Raw genomic sequence first — 14,772 nt, forward strand, 5'->3', positions numbered from 1 at the left:
CACTGTTTCTTGCCAAACACTTCTAGATAATCTTGGGCTGTCTTATATTGTCAGCATGTTTAATCTACCCACAGATTTTAAATGATGTTCAACTCTGACCCACATCACCAGTAACTCTGTTACAGACTCTCTGCAGTAACAACACTCCATATCACTTCAATGATGCTCAAGTCAGGGGACTGTAAGGACCATTCCAGAGGCTTTAACTTGTTTTCCTTTTGGTTCATGGTGGATTTGGCTCATTATCCTGATGTAGAAGCCAGCATCTTTTCAGCTTCAGTTTCCTGACTGACTGTGTCAAATTTGTATCTAGAACTTGTTGATATTCTTTGGTTTCTTATACTTTAACTTATCCAGTACTAAAAACAAACAAAAAAAAACTCTAGGACCAATGATCAAGGACTCTAGTACTGAATATCCGCAACAAAATAAATGAAAATGGAAGTATAATACATTGATGATTTTACATTAGTAATGGCTTTCAAAGACCAACAGAGAAGTATCTGCTATCTGTAAGGCTACAAATGGCTGTTAACACTTAACATCATGTATTAACATTCATTAACGTTACTTATTAAGAGACTGACGGTGGTGTTAAAATAGTGGCAGAACCCCTAGGCAAACAAGAGCTCTCACTGACCAAAGAGCTACTACTGGTGGCTAATCATATTTAGTTTGTTTAGTCTATGTTACTAGCTTGAACCTGAATGGGAGGGGCTTAACTGTTACAGGCTGAATGGGTGGTCATATGTAAATCAATCAAGTCACGTTTACAACTTCACAACCATGACGAATTCAAAATGGGCTGTTTTAGCAGCTTCTCTTCCATATATGAATTCTATAAACAAAGGAGTAAATGAAAGATTTTGAAACATACAAAGTATATCAAAGTTTTATTTTAAAAAAGGACAGGAAATTCAGTTTTTTCATAACATAATCCCGTTTATTAATAGAACATTAGCTACATCAGGTATAATATAGATTCATCAGAGGATAGAAGGAATGATATATAGAACTGTTCTGAAAGAAAGATCTCTCTGGTAAACAAACAAAAACAAACAAACTTGAGGTAAACAACACGCACTCCCAGAACAGTCGAGACTGTTGGCATTTCTCTAGAGAGAGTAAAGCGCTGCAGATGATAAGAATACGAATTCATAACTTTCGGCTCCTGAGATAGTGCTGCTTAGGGCTTATGAGAGTGACTACTGAGCAGGTACATGAAACATTATGCAACATAAAATATTATATATGCAGCACACACACACACACACACACACACACACAAGACCAAGGGGGTAATGCACGAACTAGGATAACTTAAGCCCAAAGATGATGACTGTCCAATAGGACAGTACCTCAGCTCTTTTCTCTTTGGACAGGCTTGACTTTGGGCTTAAATTATCTGATTTTAACTGGAAATCCTGCTTTGTGAAATAACCCAACAATACTTCAATTACTGGCAAAAATCTACTAATAGCAATAAACTGACTGAAGGATTTTCATGCAGAGCAAAACCACTGTTATAATCTTTGTTATCCTGCAAAAATTATTTTTCACATAACTCTGATATAAGATTTTTTAGTGGCTGTATTGAGCTGCCAGTGAGCGATGATGGGTGAAGTGGGAGAGATGGGGACACACTGCTATGTACATAATTCACAAAGTCAAACATGCGGAGAAAAAATGGACAGCAAATATTTTTTAGCAATTTGTACATCTGCCACAATTAGCATTTACACACAATAGTAACACTTCTATTAATGCCAACTTGCTTGCTCACCAACAAAACCGAAAATCTAGTCAGTAAGTCATAAATATTTCCATCAAAATGTATTACATCAAAGTTTATGGAAGAGAAAAATGCATTGTTCAATTCAGGAACCTCCTCCAAAACAGTGTATTGTATTAGTGATTATTTGTATTTATTCTTAAGTGTTTTTTTAATCTAGTGTTTTTCTAAGCAAATAACCACCTACTGCCATTTTTGGCTGGCAGTATTCCACGCAATTTAAAATTTATGACTGTATTACAAAATTGCAACAGTGTGAAATTTAAGCTTCCCACATATCTAATAAACTGCAAAGCAAATATAACTCATGTAAACAAAAGGCACAATTGCAATTTATCACTCAATGGGTTTTTATGCCATTAATTTCACAACAATTGCTAATTAGGACAAGAGAATGTAGCTGTTTTTTTGTGCTAGCACTGGCTTAGCTTGAAGGCTAGCAGCACCACACATGACAGTACAGATTTAATTCCAGCTAACTAACGCTAATGCACAAGCTGAGTGGATAAAGACTCAAATCTGAAGAAGTTGAATGATTGGTGTTAGTGAGTTAGGCAGAACAGAACCTGTCAAGTGCTGTGTGTAGCTGTTAGCTTACTAGATAAGCTAGTGCTAGCACCACAACCAGCACCACTCTGTTTGGTATGGAAAATGCTGAAAAGTCGATTCATGCAAGTCTTGCGAGTGTGAGTCTCAAGTCTTCAGTAGAGAGTTTTTTAAATCTTGTTATTAAGTGCAGTAAATGAGGTGTTTAAGGAAAGAGGCAAAACGACTTGAAGCAGCTGCTAGCCTGTAGATAGTAAGTATGCTAACTAGCTAGTGCTAATAACTACCTACTGAAAACCACAGCACAAACAACCTGGACTATGCTGGTTTATGATAGCTACCTATCTTGTCGTCACCCAACATGGTCAGGCTAATTGACTGGCATGACCTGTGCTGTTTTTTCCTAGTAGGGATGTGATTCTATGATGGACCATTTAGCCTACACAGAGCAGTGTGATAAGGAGTAGAACATGCTAACATGCTAGCTGCTGTCCTTACTTTCAAAGATGAATTGACAGAAATTTAAACTTTTTTCCAATGTATAAAATTTTTTTCCTATTTTATAAGCAATATTACTATACTCTAGAGTTTGTCTGCATAGATGGTCATGGCACCCACTGAAGTTCCGATAAAGCCTCAGTATTTGATGATGGTTTGTAGGTATTTATTTCTGCCCAGATAAGCAGCTTTACATATTATTTTCTCAGGCAGCTTAAGACTTTGGCACTGTAGATGAAGTACTGGGTTGAGATCCAGGTGTGTTAAATGGGTTTTGCTTAATGCAATTAAGCCCAATTTAAAGAAATCAGAAGAAGGTGTTTACATGTTACATATGTGGGGTAAAATCAGATTGTTGGTGTGCATGTGAACGCAAAAGCATCTCACTGGTATGTTTGTGGTAAATAATCAGGCATGCAGTAAGCGGGTTGTTTTGGATTTTCAGGGCTCAGTGTGGGACTGGCTGGCATTTAGCACATTTCCTGTGGAAAGTTTCTTTCAGCTGCTGGAATGCAGAAACACACAACAGAGTCTATTCGTGAGAGAACGCACCCCAAACCCAGCTCGGGCACACATACTTCGTCTGGAACAGGCTTTGTGTGTGTGCATGTCAGAGAGAGTGTGTTTAAGAGTGTGTTTGCGTATGTTTTTGGTTAAAAAACAAAAACTCTTTTCTTAGAGTTTGTTTTGCATGTCTGCTTTCACTCTTTTGAGTGTGTGTTTTTGTGTGTTAATTATACTGCATATGATTTTATTTATTTGTGTGAAGGTGTACAAATCCATTTATGTGCATATCATCATATATTTCTGTGAGTGTAAGTGATATCTCAAGCAATGTGGGTAATGCTTTCTTCTACTTTCCCCTACTGTCCCAGGTATTAACAAGGTAAGCGTGTCCAAAGTGCATGGTAATTATTTGTGGTAACATGACAGTTCCAAGACAGTCTAACTATATTACACTGAAATTTCCAACAGGTTTTAGTAATTAAGTGGGGACCTATGGCATAATTGATTTGGCTTAGTCAGGTTTTAAGGTGTTAAAGATATACAAACTAAAAACAAAGAGTTTTACATTGTATGTACTCGTCTATGACCTACAGTAATATGCAAAAGTTTGAACCCTGGCCAAATGACATGTTTTGTTGATTTTCTATGTGCAAATTCATTAACACATCCTTCACAGGGAAGAAAGTCCAATAAGACATTTTCCCGCAAACTGTAATCCCCAATTTCTATTTATTCGCTGATTTTAGCATATTGGAAAATAGAGAACATGAAATAAAATGCCATAACTATTGCACAGGCCATAATTTTATTTTTTCAATATGTTAAATTAAGCAAATAAACAGAAGGTGCATTCAAATGTGATGAGGACCCATGGATTTACTTTCCCTTGGAAAATGTAACTTGACTGGGGTGCCAAAATTTTTGCCTACAACTGCACAAACAAAACTGAATCTGGACTGAATCTATTACTGACTTCTTACCATTTACATAAAAAACTATCCTTATACTTCATGCCTTCACTTTATGCCACATAACTACTTGGTACTCTAAGGTGTTTCCAATTTGCTTTCCTGCTTAAACATGTGACGTTATGGAAAATGACGATGAGAATGTTTATGTTTACCACTTTGTTACTCCAAATAATCTTGAGACATTTTGCTGTGTCCTTTATCAGCTTAATAACTGAAACCTGTTAGTCATTTCAGTGTAATTTATTTATATTGACTTGATATTTACCATCATTTTACCCAAAAGAATTACACAGCACTTTGGAGTTTGTATCGCATTCAGTTTGTATCGGACACTTCAGTGCAATTTAGTTGAACCATCTTGGAACTCACTACCATATTACCCAAAATAATTCACTTGCTGCCTAAAACTCACAGCCTAAGTGACAATTTAAGTGACTGTAAAAGAAAGCATTACTGTGATCCGTTTAGGCATGCATGCGTGCATGTATGTGCATGTCTCAGCTGGTCTCCACGAGTAACTGCAGTCTGTCCTCAGTGTAGCGTGGGCTGCTGTAGCCTGTATCCAGAGCTTCACAGTCATGTGTTATATACACCAGGTCCTACAGACACACCAGAAACACAGCATTACTCACCATCACATGAACACACACAGAAAGACACACTGCCACTACCCCACCACCATACACATGAACACACAGAGAAAAAACATTATTCAAACCACATGGAGTTGTTTAGTCATCTCAAAGAGACTTGCTTATGTGGTTTGTTACACTGTATGACACAATTATATTTAAAAATTGTCCTGTAAGCCAGACTTTTGCCCGTATTGACCGTCTTTACAGATAACAGTGTGTCATGCAGTGTTAAAAAGCACACAAGCAAATTTGAGACTACTTAACATCTCAATGTGATCTGAAGCAACTGTGTGATGATTTAGGGGGGAAGTTTTCACAATGCTACTTGGTGGGTTGTATAAGCTTACTTGTTTGCTAACCTCAGCGTCTAATGCTGTGTTCGACTGAAGCTTGTATCTAGTAATTTCCCACCTCTGACTTGGAAATTTCAAAGAAGACGCCCTCTAGGTTAGTAGTGGGTGGTATGGGCAAAAATATATATCACAGTATAATTAAGATTACTGACGGTTTTGTCATATATCACAGAATAGTGTGTTTAGATTTTTTTTTTCAAATAAAACAATTTTGCATGATTACCTTTTTTGGAGACAATGGTGTATTGTTCTGTATGTTACCCCACTTTTAATAAGAACAATATTTATCATCCATATTAACCATATTTATTATTAAATTAGAAATTAATATTTTATAGACAGATGTTAATATTGCTTTCTAACCCTAATGGGATGATGGCGAGCATATGTAAAGCCCACGGTGCTGAATGCTATTTTACGTCCAAATGTCATTTGTCTCAAATGTGTGTCTCTTACAGTCAAGCTTTAATCTACAATCTACAGTCAGACACTTCTGTAATTTAGTCCATATTAAAAGCTGTTCACACTATCAGTTTTAGCAGAGAAGCTGCAGAGCCTCTTGGCTTGTAGGCCGAGACTGTGGCATAGTCTGAAGCAGCTGGCTGAATGAGGAGCACCACAGGCAGTCCACATGGAAAGCTGTTTATTCTCCATGCTAGGCTAATGGCTAACAGCTAACCCCAAGAGACTGGTTTTCCCTTCCACTCTCTTTCCCTCTGTTAACTCATTAACTCATTACAATCTGCTGTCAATTACAATTTTCTATGACAATAACTTGGACAATAAACCCGACAACTCCCTACATGAGAGGTGAGGGAATCAGAATGTTTTGCACAGTTTGTAGGTTGTGACATCTGCATTTATTTGCACACCAGTATAACAATAATGACAAAACTAATACCTTAAAAAGCATACCTGACGAACTAGTATATTGCTCACTACAACCCTCAGCTGAGAATTCCTACTCAGAAAGTCAGGATGGTGTGCTCAACTCCAAGCTTAGCATATGACATCAAATCAACATGACTGCTCACACGGTCAATGGTAATAACTATACCACTTAAAAATGATACTGTAATCACTAAATGATCACAAATGTTCTATGCTTTTCTCAATTTGTAGCTCAAACGCTCGGATACACCAAAATATGCTCAGATATCACAATTCCAAGCTTTGATATCTAACCTCTGAGCCAAGTCGAACGCAACATAACTTCTGATACCAAACATGTCTTTGCTGGTCGACAACACTTAGGGTAAAGGCCAAATTGTCTAAATTGGATTTTTCGTCAAATTATTGCTTTAAGTTCCCAATGAACACAGACTACACAGAATATACAGTGTGCTGTGCAGAGGTTCTGGTCATATGAAAAAATGTAATTTAAAAAAAAAAAATATCTGGGATGTATATGTGTATTTGCTCAAACATTCTGACCTTCTCTTCATGGCAGCCAAGTATTATTTGTAGAATATCATCCAATAACTGGTTTGGCAAATCAATCCTTCATTAAATGAAATTAAACGTGTTGGTGGTAGAACTTAAAATATCCATTTGATTGCTGGGAGCACTGAGAAGAAGTCTGTAACAAAATCTTGTTCTTTAAACAAGCTCACAAATGATACTACTTTTTGAAAATGAAAACTTTTTATTTTTTATTTTATGCACATTTATTCTAATGATGTTTTGATAAGAATTTCATAAGCAAATACACTTTTTGCAAAAATAAATGGCTTTAAATAATATGCTTAGGTGCCTAAGACTTTTGCACAATACTGTATATACTGTAAAACTGAGTGTCTTATTAAACTTCCAGCAAAGTTTAAATTGAAAAAAAAAATGCACTTTGATAAAACACTGCTTAAAAACCATTAATCAGGCAGCATGAGTGATGAGAAACAAGCTCTGCATATGCAGGTGGTGTTGTAGACTGACTAAAAACGTTATCCAGATTGTACGCCTGTAAGAAGGTAAGGCTCTTATTCACTTTACTACTGGATGTGCATCCAGCAAGTGTACACACATGGAATATCAGAATGGCTGGCTGGACAAACAAACCGAAAAACAGGCAGACAAACAGATGAGAGAGGTTTCTAGTCTCGCAGGGCCAGATGTGATCTGATAACAAAAACATCTGGAGACAACCATGAGAATTCTGGGCTAAATGTGGATGGGAAATTTTAAACCAATCCAGTGGCTTGTCAAGGCAGAGCTCAAAGCAGGGGGTGATGGTGTGCTTGTCAACATTGTCCAACAGACAACAAGTCTGCCATTAGGTTTAAGTTACGTACATCTAAAAAGACCAATAAATAAATAAAATAAAGACTCCAATTAAGCATGTAGATGTGTGTTGCATGTATGGAGAACACAGAACATGTCAAAAACTATGCAAGGGAAAAACAATTCCATTAGATAATGATAGCATTTCACTAACTGTCTTGCTTTGCTTGTGTCTTTGATTTTATTGAAAAGTTCATACATAAGAGGAATTTGGGCGTGGGTTTTACAAGTGGTGTACCCTTGTTAGCATCCGATTTCAATGCAATCTAGCACCAAAAGTTTAATATGTCCTCAGACAAGTCCTCAAAAGTTTAATGTCTTAAGATGTGTATTCTTGTTATGAGATTCCAGTTGTCCTCGTGAGACTGCTAGCGTGCTAGCTCTGTATGCTTGCTTGTTTAGCTTTAAATTGAGATAAGCTCAGTTTAAACCGAAGGGGGAGAATGTTGGAACAATACATATGTCATTATTGGACACTGGAACATTATTCATATGGCATACTTTGTACATGTATTTTGTGCACAAAAGCAAAACTAACAAATAGAAAGCATCACGCATTCCTCCAGTCCTGACTCTCTGATGGACAGATGGACATTAACTAGAATCATTAGGGAGATCACATGAGTGTAACATTAGATCAGCCCATGTATCAGAGATCCACCTCACCTGATTACTGATTTGCCGCACCTGTGTATCATATGATGTGACTAGGCCAGCTGGTATTTTAGCCTGGACTTTAGCTTAGCTCAGTGTGAGGTATTGCTTGTTTCTCTAATCTACTGAGTGTTGATTCCGTGTTTTCTTTCTGCGTATCTGATTGTATTTTTGTATCTTTCGACTTTGCTTTATGCCTGATCCCTGTTTGATATTGCTTGCCTGGACATTCTCTTGTCATGTCTTTCTACTGTTATATCTGGCTTATTTTGGCTCTGACCTCTGCCTGTTTTTTTTGAGCATGATTTTGGATTTTGGATCTTGTCATAGAAAAAAAATATGAATTTACATTCCATGGGGTTTTAAACCCAAAGTGGGAACTGCCCAATAGGAATGTCCCTTTAGCTGTCTTCCTATAAGACAGTCTTGATTATGGACTTAAGTTAACAAGCTAGAGACACCAGACAGCACATGACGTATTATCTGCATTAACACTATAACACATTAGATAGAATCATGTGTGGCTCTGGCAGTGAGGCTCACGCACCCGGTAGCACACGCGGTGTATGATCGCATAGAGGGCGCGGACTCTGCGCTTCAGGTAGATCATGCGTGGACGCTCCCAACAATATTCCAACGGCAGATTTTCAGCCACATACAGGAAGTCTCTCAGCTTGGCCATGATGCAGGAATTCTGGGTAAATTAGTGAACAGAGAGTGAATATTACCACCACAGAAGATGCAGGCCAGTCAACAATAGCCAAATGCTTTGGTTTTCTAAACGACAAGACCACAACAACTGCACAACAAGGTTTGGGGACACCTTGCCTTTTTGTGAAAACTGAATCTTCTCAACATTACTTCTCAATTAACTCTTTCAGGACGCTGTTGACTCTGCCTATGTTTTGTTACTTGGCGTGCTTAGCTCACTAAAACAAGCAGCTTTTGCCAAAATAATGGTATTCTAAATAATTATTATTAGCTACTGAAACTCTTTTAGCCCAAAAAGTGGTTTATCGTTCTGAAAGGTTTGAGTGCTGATGAGTGCTGACATAACAAGAACGTAAAATGTCTGAGCTTTGGTGTTAGTCACAAAGAGTAAAGTGGTACTGCTACAAATATTTACTTGTAAGATATTTATATATTTTTAGATATGATATCATTCCAAAGACCAAATTTTCCCTTATCTTTTGTCATTTTTGCCCACCTCTAGAATGTATTCTGATTTTTGATCACATTACATTTTTCACCTCCTCCTCCAAGCATCACCAAAATATCATCGAGCAAACACTCAGCTAGCTCACTTGGAAATACATGATGGAACATATGGAAGATGCATTTAGATGGATGGATGGATGGATGGATGGACATAGTATGTATAAACATGAACAGCTTTATTTCAAAATTCTGTATATTCTGTATAATGGTTTTGAAGAGAATAACACCTGTTATATATACCTGTTATATAATTTTATTTCTTTGACAAAGGTGGTATCATAATGTAGCATTTCTATTTATTCATACATGTAAAACCTACAATCAACAATGTATACCAAGGACAAAAAGAAAAATCCTGAAATGCATTTTGGTTTATAATGCATTTATGAAGCATTTTGCAACAAAACCCTTCATAGGTATATACATTACATATCGCTGTTGTCGGAACAAAACCTCGTATCTCCATTTTTGTTGTTTTTCAGTTTTTGACATAATTTGAAAATACCTGTTGCCCTTCACACTGTGTGTAAAATTTATGATCAATGAACCAAAAGAGGTGGCCCAAAATTACTTGGAAAAAGTCTGGTCCCATTGACTTTCATTAAAAGTACTTTTTTTTTCCTTCTCCTGTAAAGTTACAATTTTGGAGATATGAGGTTTTGTTCCGACAACAGCGATATATATATATGCGTGTGTATGTATATTCACATATTCACAATTTATTCATTCATGTGTAAATAATGTACAAATTTAAAGTGCGTAAATTCAATGCACTTCTTTATGTGCAGCCAAACTGCAGACTTTTCTTGTTATCCATGATTATGATAGGAAGTGTGTCTTCTTGCCTCAACCTGTAGTTTTAGTAGCAAGTATGCCAAATGGTCAAAAAGATTGTCTGTTTGTCTTTACTTCTTTTAGCAGGAACTGTGTTGATGTAACATGTTTTACTCATTTAGAACTGCCAAATTATCTGAATAACGTAAACTCCAATTGTTTTTTTGTATATGAAACTTACAGTTCAGCTGAGTTCAGAGTAGACAGGCAGAGCTACTGATTTCACACTGATAAAGCTTGCAAACTTTGTTATTCATGACTAAAAGCATGTTTTTGGATGGTGAAAGAGGTTTAAAGGGGAATTCTGCTGTTTGTTATTCCCAAGATTCTGTATAATTCAATCGTTTAGATGTAATCCAACTTCTGAGCTTTTATATGTTACAACGATTATGGCAAAATAATGGTAAATGAAACAATAACTTTTCTTTGGGTACTATTTGGCCTTTCAACGCCCTGCATGTACCTCTCTGCCACGAATGGACTAAAAAAATCTCAGAACTATTGCAAAACAATGTCTCAGACATCAGGCAGCATACTCATAAAGTTATTACATTTCATGTAATAACTTTCTTTGAAGGAGCTTTTAGAGGTTCTTTAGATGTCTGGTTCCTATCACCACCACTCTGAACAATTCTGGCTCTCTGCAGTGCTGCACTTCACATCAAATACAATTATGCAGACTTGATTATGTTCTCAAGAAGGTACCTGTTTGGTAGCACTTTGGTGGATATGAAGGTTAGAGGGGATTCTATGTTCAAGTATGAAACTTCGCTAATTGTTTAGCTGATATCTGAACTTAAACCTAGCTACTTTTTGGACATCAGATGTTATGTCCATCTAAATTAGCTCCCTCATGCAGGAGAGATATCACCAGATGTCTTACTGAGATCTAAGACGGTCTTAGAAATTGAAGTCAATGCTGGTGACCTGATCACCTAGTATTTGATGCGGTGAAGGAAGAGAAAGAGGAAACTGCAACACTTACGTGCACGTCGAGAAACATCTTCGGCAGAAACTGCGCGCACTCTGTCTGTAAGGTAAGGGAGAAAAAGCAGAGGTGTAGAGCAGCAGGACAGTGAAGCACAGCTGACCGCGACACTCAACAGACTCGTCCACTCACCGTGCGCGAGGATTTGTGCACTTTGTCCAGCGTCTCCATGATCTCCTTACTCAATCCCAGCACGCGCGAGTAGCAGGTCGGGGGCGCGCAGTGGGCCAGCACGCCGAAGCTGAGGAAGAGGATGAGTAAACGGACGGGCAGCGCTCTCATCTCGCCTTCTCGGACAGTCTCGGAAACAGAGGCCAGAGAGTGGAGCTTTAGACTGAAGTCCCACCACAAATAGCGCAGCTTTTCAACAAGGGGAGGAGTGGCGTCACAGCCCCGCCCCGTTCCTGCACTGAAAAAAGTAACGCAGTGATTTTACTCGACTGTGTCAACACACTTAAAAAGATGACTCTTTAAGGGTTCTTTAGTAAAAGCAATAACTTTCACGCTTAAATAGTTCTTGGCACACTGAAATGGTTCTTCAGATTGATAGACAATGTGGTATATGTGGTTTTTTATAGAACTTTTTTTGAAAAGGGTCCTATATAGCACGAAAAAGGGTTCTTCTATTGTTACAAGCTTGACATCGTACACATTATGGTTCTTGAAAGGTTCTTTAGTAAAGGTGTAATGGTTCTTCAGATTGATGGTGAATATGTCGTATGGTGACATGTAGAACCTTCTTTAAATGGTTCTATATGGCACCAAAAGAGCTCTGCTACTGTTACAAGCTTGACATCGTACACACTTAAGAAATATAGTTCTTTACAGGTGCTTTAGTAAAGGCAATCGTTCTATTTAGAAGCGTGAGTTTCATGCTAAAATGGTTCTTTGCATGGTGAAATTGTTCTTCACATTGCTGGAGAATGTGTTGTATGTGGTTCTATACGTATATGGAGGATATGTTATACAAGTCTCCAAAAAGGGAACTTTTATTGTTACAAGCTTGACACCATAACAACAGCAGAACCCTTTTGGTGTATATAGAACAATATATAGAACCATATTCAAAAAAGGCTCTGCATAGAACCTTATACAATGCATTCTCCAGCATTCTGAAGAACGATTTCACCATGCAAAGAACCATTTTATTATGAAATGGTTCTATATACAACTCATAGTTTTAAATAGAACCATTGCCTTTTCTAAAGAACTAAGTAAATACATTATAGAACATTTCAAAAGAGAGAAATTGAAAATATATCATTTTCTTTAGAAATGACTATCAGCTATATTTTTATATATGATTTGAAAACCAATGATACATATGCTAGCTAACTAACATAGTAAATACAGAGTTGTGCCCTGATGTGGGTGGGGTTTGTTTGCACGTTGATTATGGGGATGGTTGGCATGTGTCAGCCTGCCCAATTGTAGGACTATTGCCACAAACATATATCATAACCTTTGAGCTTTGTAAGCTTTATAAGAATTTGATGATCAGCGTGCTTAACTTTGAACCTATTTATTCATGTATTAAGTTTGATTTTTTTATTTGCCTGAATTTCATTTCAGTATTAACATTAACAAAAAAAGTGTAATTTACCTAATTAAAAAAATATTGTTTATAATGAATTGTGATGTTCTAATATAAGCTAATGTTGCCTAGTGTTTTTTCTTCTTGAAGTCTTATTCTTGTCCAGTATAAACCAATGCTAAAATAAATGAAACGTGATTCAAAAATATTTTGCCATTGATTGTTTATGTTTAATGTTTATGTACACACACACACATTTTATATATATATATATATATATATATATATATATATATATATATATATATATATATATATATATGTATGTATATATGTACACACACACACATTCATACATCACACACACAAACACACAAATATGTGTACATATATGCACACACACACACACACACACACACACACACAATGCATAAGCCCATTAGCACTTGTCATCTGGGTAAATCTGAGGGTGTTGAGTTGATTAGGGTTCAAAACCCAGCCCAAGAAGTTCAGAGGCAACGATTCCAACTTTTCAAATTAGGCTCCACTCACAGAAGTGTGGAAACATAGAAGATTACATAAGATTTAGCTGCCTCACAAAAGTCGGCTTTAGTCGGCTTATCCTGAATAGCTGTAAATCCTCAACACTTTGATGGATCCTTACTTCACACTCAGGTACGTTGTGGGTCTCTGAGCCAGTGTTCCACTTTTGACTGACTTTCAGGGACTGTTTAATAGATTTTTTCTCTTTTTTTTCTTTAAAATAAAAAGCTGAAGCTCCGAAGTCAGAGATGTGACCAGTCTCCAAGCAACACAGATGCAGTCACCAACAAAGCAGAATAATATTAAGCACAAAAAAGGAATTAGTAACTAAATATTAGTGACAGAAATAAAGTAAAACAGAAACTCCTTCACTTACTTATATACTAGAGCAGAAGTAAAGTGTTAGGATTTAAAAACAGAGTACAAATCCATCAATAATATACTTAAGTACATGAACTTGAGTAAATATAACTACATACTACCCACCTCTGGTATTAATCATAATGCAGCACTGATCTATCTTGTATGTGTGAAGCACACTCCCAACAACTTCTCATTCAGAAAAAAACTCTTGAAAATGGGGTGCTCAATCCTGGTCTTGGAGATTTGCCACCCTGGAGAGTTCAGATCCAACACACCTAGGTCTAATGGTTGAGTTTTCGTTTATTACCTGGATCAGGTCTGTTAAATTAGGTTTGGAGCTAAACTCTGCAGGGTGGTAGACCTTCAGGACCAGGACTGAGCACCCCTGGCCTAGAATGTGTTTAGTATCGAAACTCTTCATGTAGCTCCAGAACTAAAGTCAGGATGTAGAAATGGCCTCTAGTGGTCAGTCAGCGAACTCCACTCTTTAAACGAGCCCAGCAGTGTTCGCCACCCAACGGGGAGCGCTGTATCAGCTTAAAAGCTAATTTGCACATGACTGTGTCTGTTTCGGCTCCAACTGCCCCTTCTTCCCCACTAGAGGGCGCGCAAAGCAGTTTTAACAGCGCGGGGGAATCCAAATCAGTCGATAGTTGGATGGGCGGAGAGAAAAAAATAATTCCCAGAGGAGCATATCTCTCTCTCTCTCTCTCTCTCTCTCTCTCTGTCTCTCTCTCTCTCTCTCTCTCACATATGTAAAGATGCTGTCTCTCTCTCACACATGAAAGGATGCTGTAGCTCGTGTCTGCCTTAGTCATGATGTGAAACTCTCTCGCTCCTCTTCAGTAGCCTAACAGGTGTAGCTTATTTAGCAATGGAACTGCCTTCATGCTCACATTCTCTGGAGTAAGGGCCGTGTGTCCAGGGGAATATGGGCACCCATCAGTCCCACACACCACCCGTGTTTGAGGAGGGGGAAGACGGTAAGCAGATGTGACAGTGTGTGTGTGTGTGTGTGCGCGCAATTTAAACAGGCGTGCATTTGGGACTTTGTTCTGG

General features: G+C 37.6%; 2 protein-coding genes across 2 annotated transcripts in view; one reads left to right on the forward strand and one right to left on the reverse strand.

Moving 5' to 3' along the window:
- Window positions 1-3,924: 3,924 nt before the first annotated feature.
- Window positions 3,925-11,704, reverse strand: LOC118821718 (cytokine-like protein 1). Its single transcript, XM_036590452.1, has 4 exons — window positions 11,406-11,704; window positions 11,271-11,315; window positions 8,781-8,927; window positions 3,925-4,913 (listed from the first exon to the last, which is right to left on the reverse strand). Exons 1-4 carry the CDS (start codon window positions 11,553-11,555, stop codon window positions 4,812-4,814), a joined length of 444 nt encoding a protein of 147 aa, XP_036446345.1. The 5' UTR covers window positions 11,556-11,704; the 3' UTR covers window positions 3,925-4,811.
- A 2,722-nt stretch (window positions 11,705-14,426) lies between these two features.
- The window catches only part of LOC118821736 (serine/threonine-protein kinase 32B-like), a 55,147-nt gene continuing 54,801 nt past the window's right edge, over window positions 14,427-14,772 (forward strand). The window contains exon 1 of the mRNA XM_036590464.1: window positions 14,427-14,696. Coding sequence (XP_036446357.1) covers window positions 14,645-14,696 — 52 coding nt within the window. The 5' untranslated portion in view covers window positions 14,427-14,644. The remainder of the gene's footprint in view (window positions 14,697-14,772) is intronic.

Source organism: Colossoma macropomum, unplaced genomic scaffold, assembly GCF_904425465.1.
Source record: "Colossoma macropomum unplaced genomic scaffold, Colossoma_macropomum, whole genome shotgun sequence".
Taxonomy (NCBI): domain Eukaryota; kingdom Metazoa; phylum Chordata; class Actinopteri; order Characiformes; family Serrasalmidae; genus Colossoma; species Colossoma macropomum.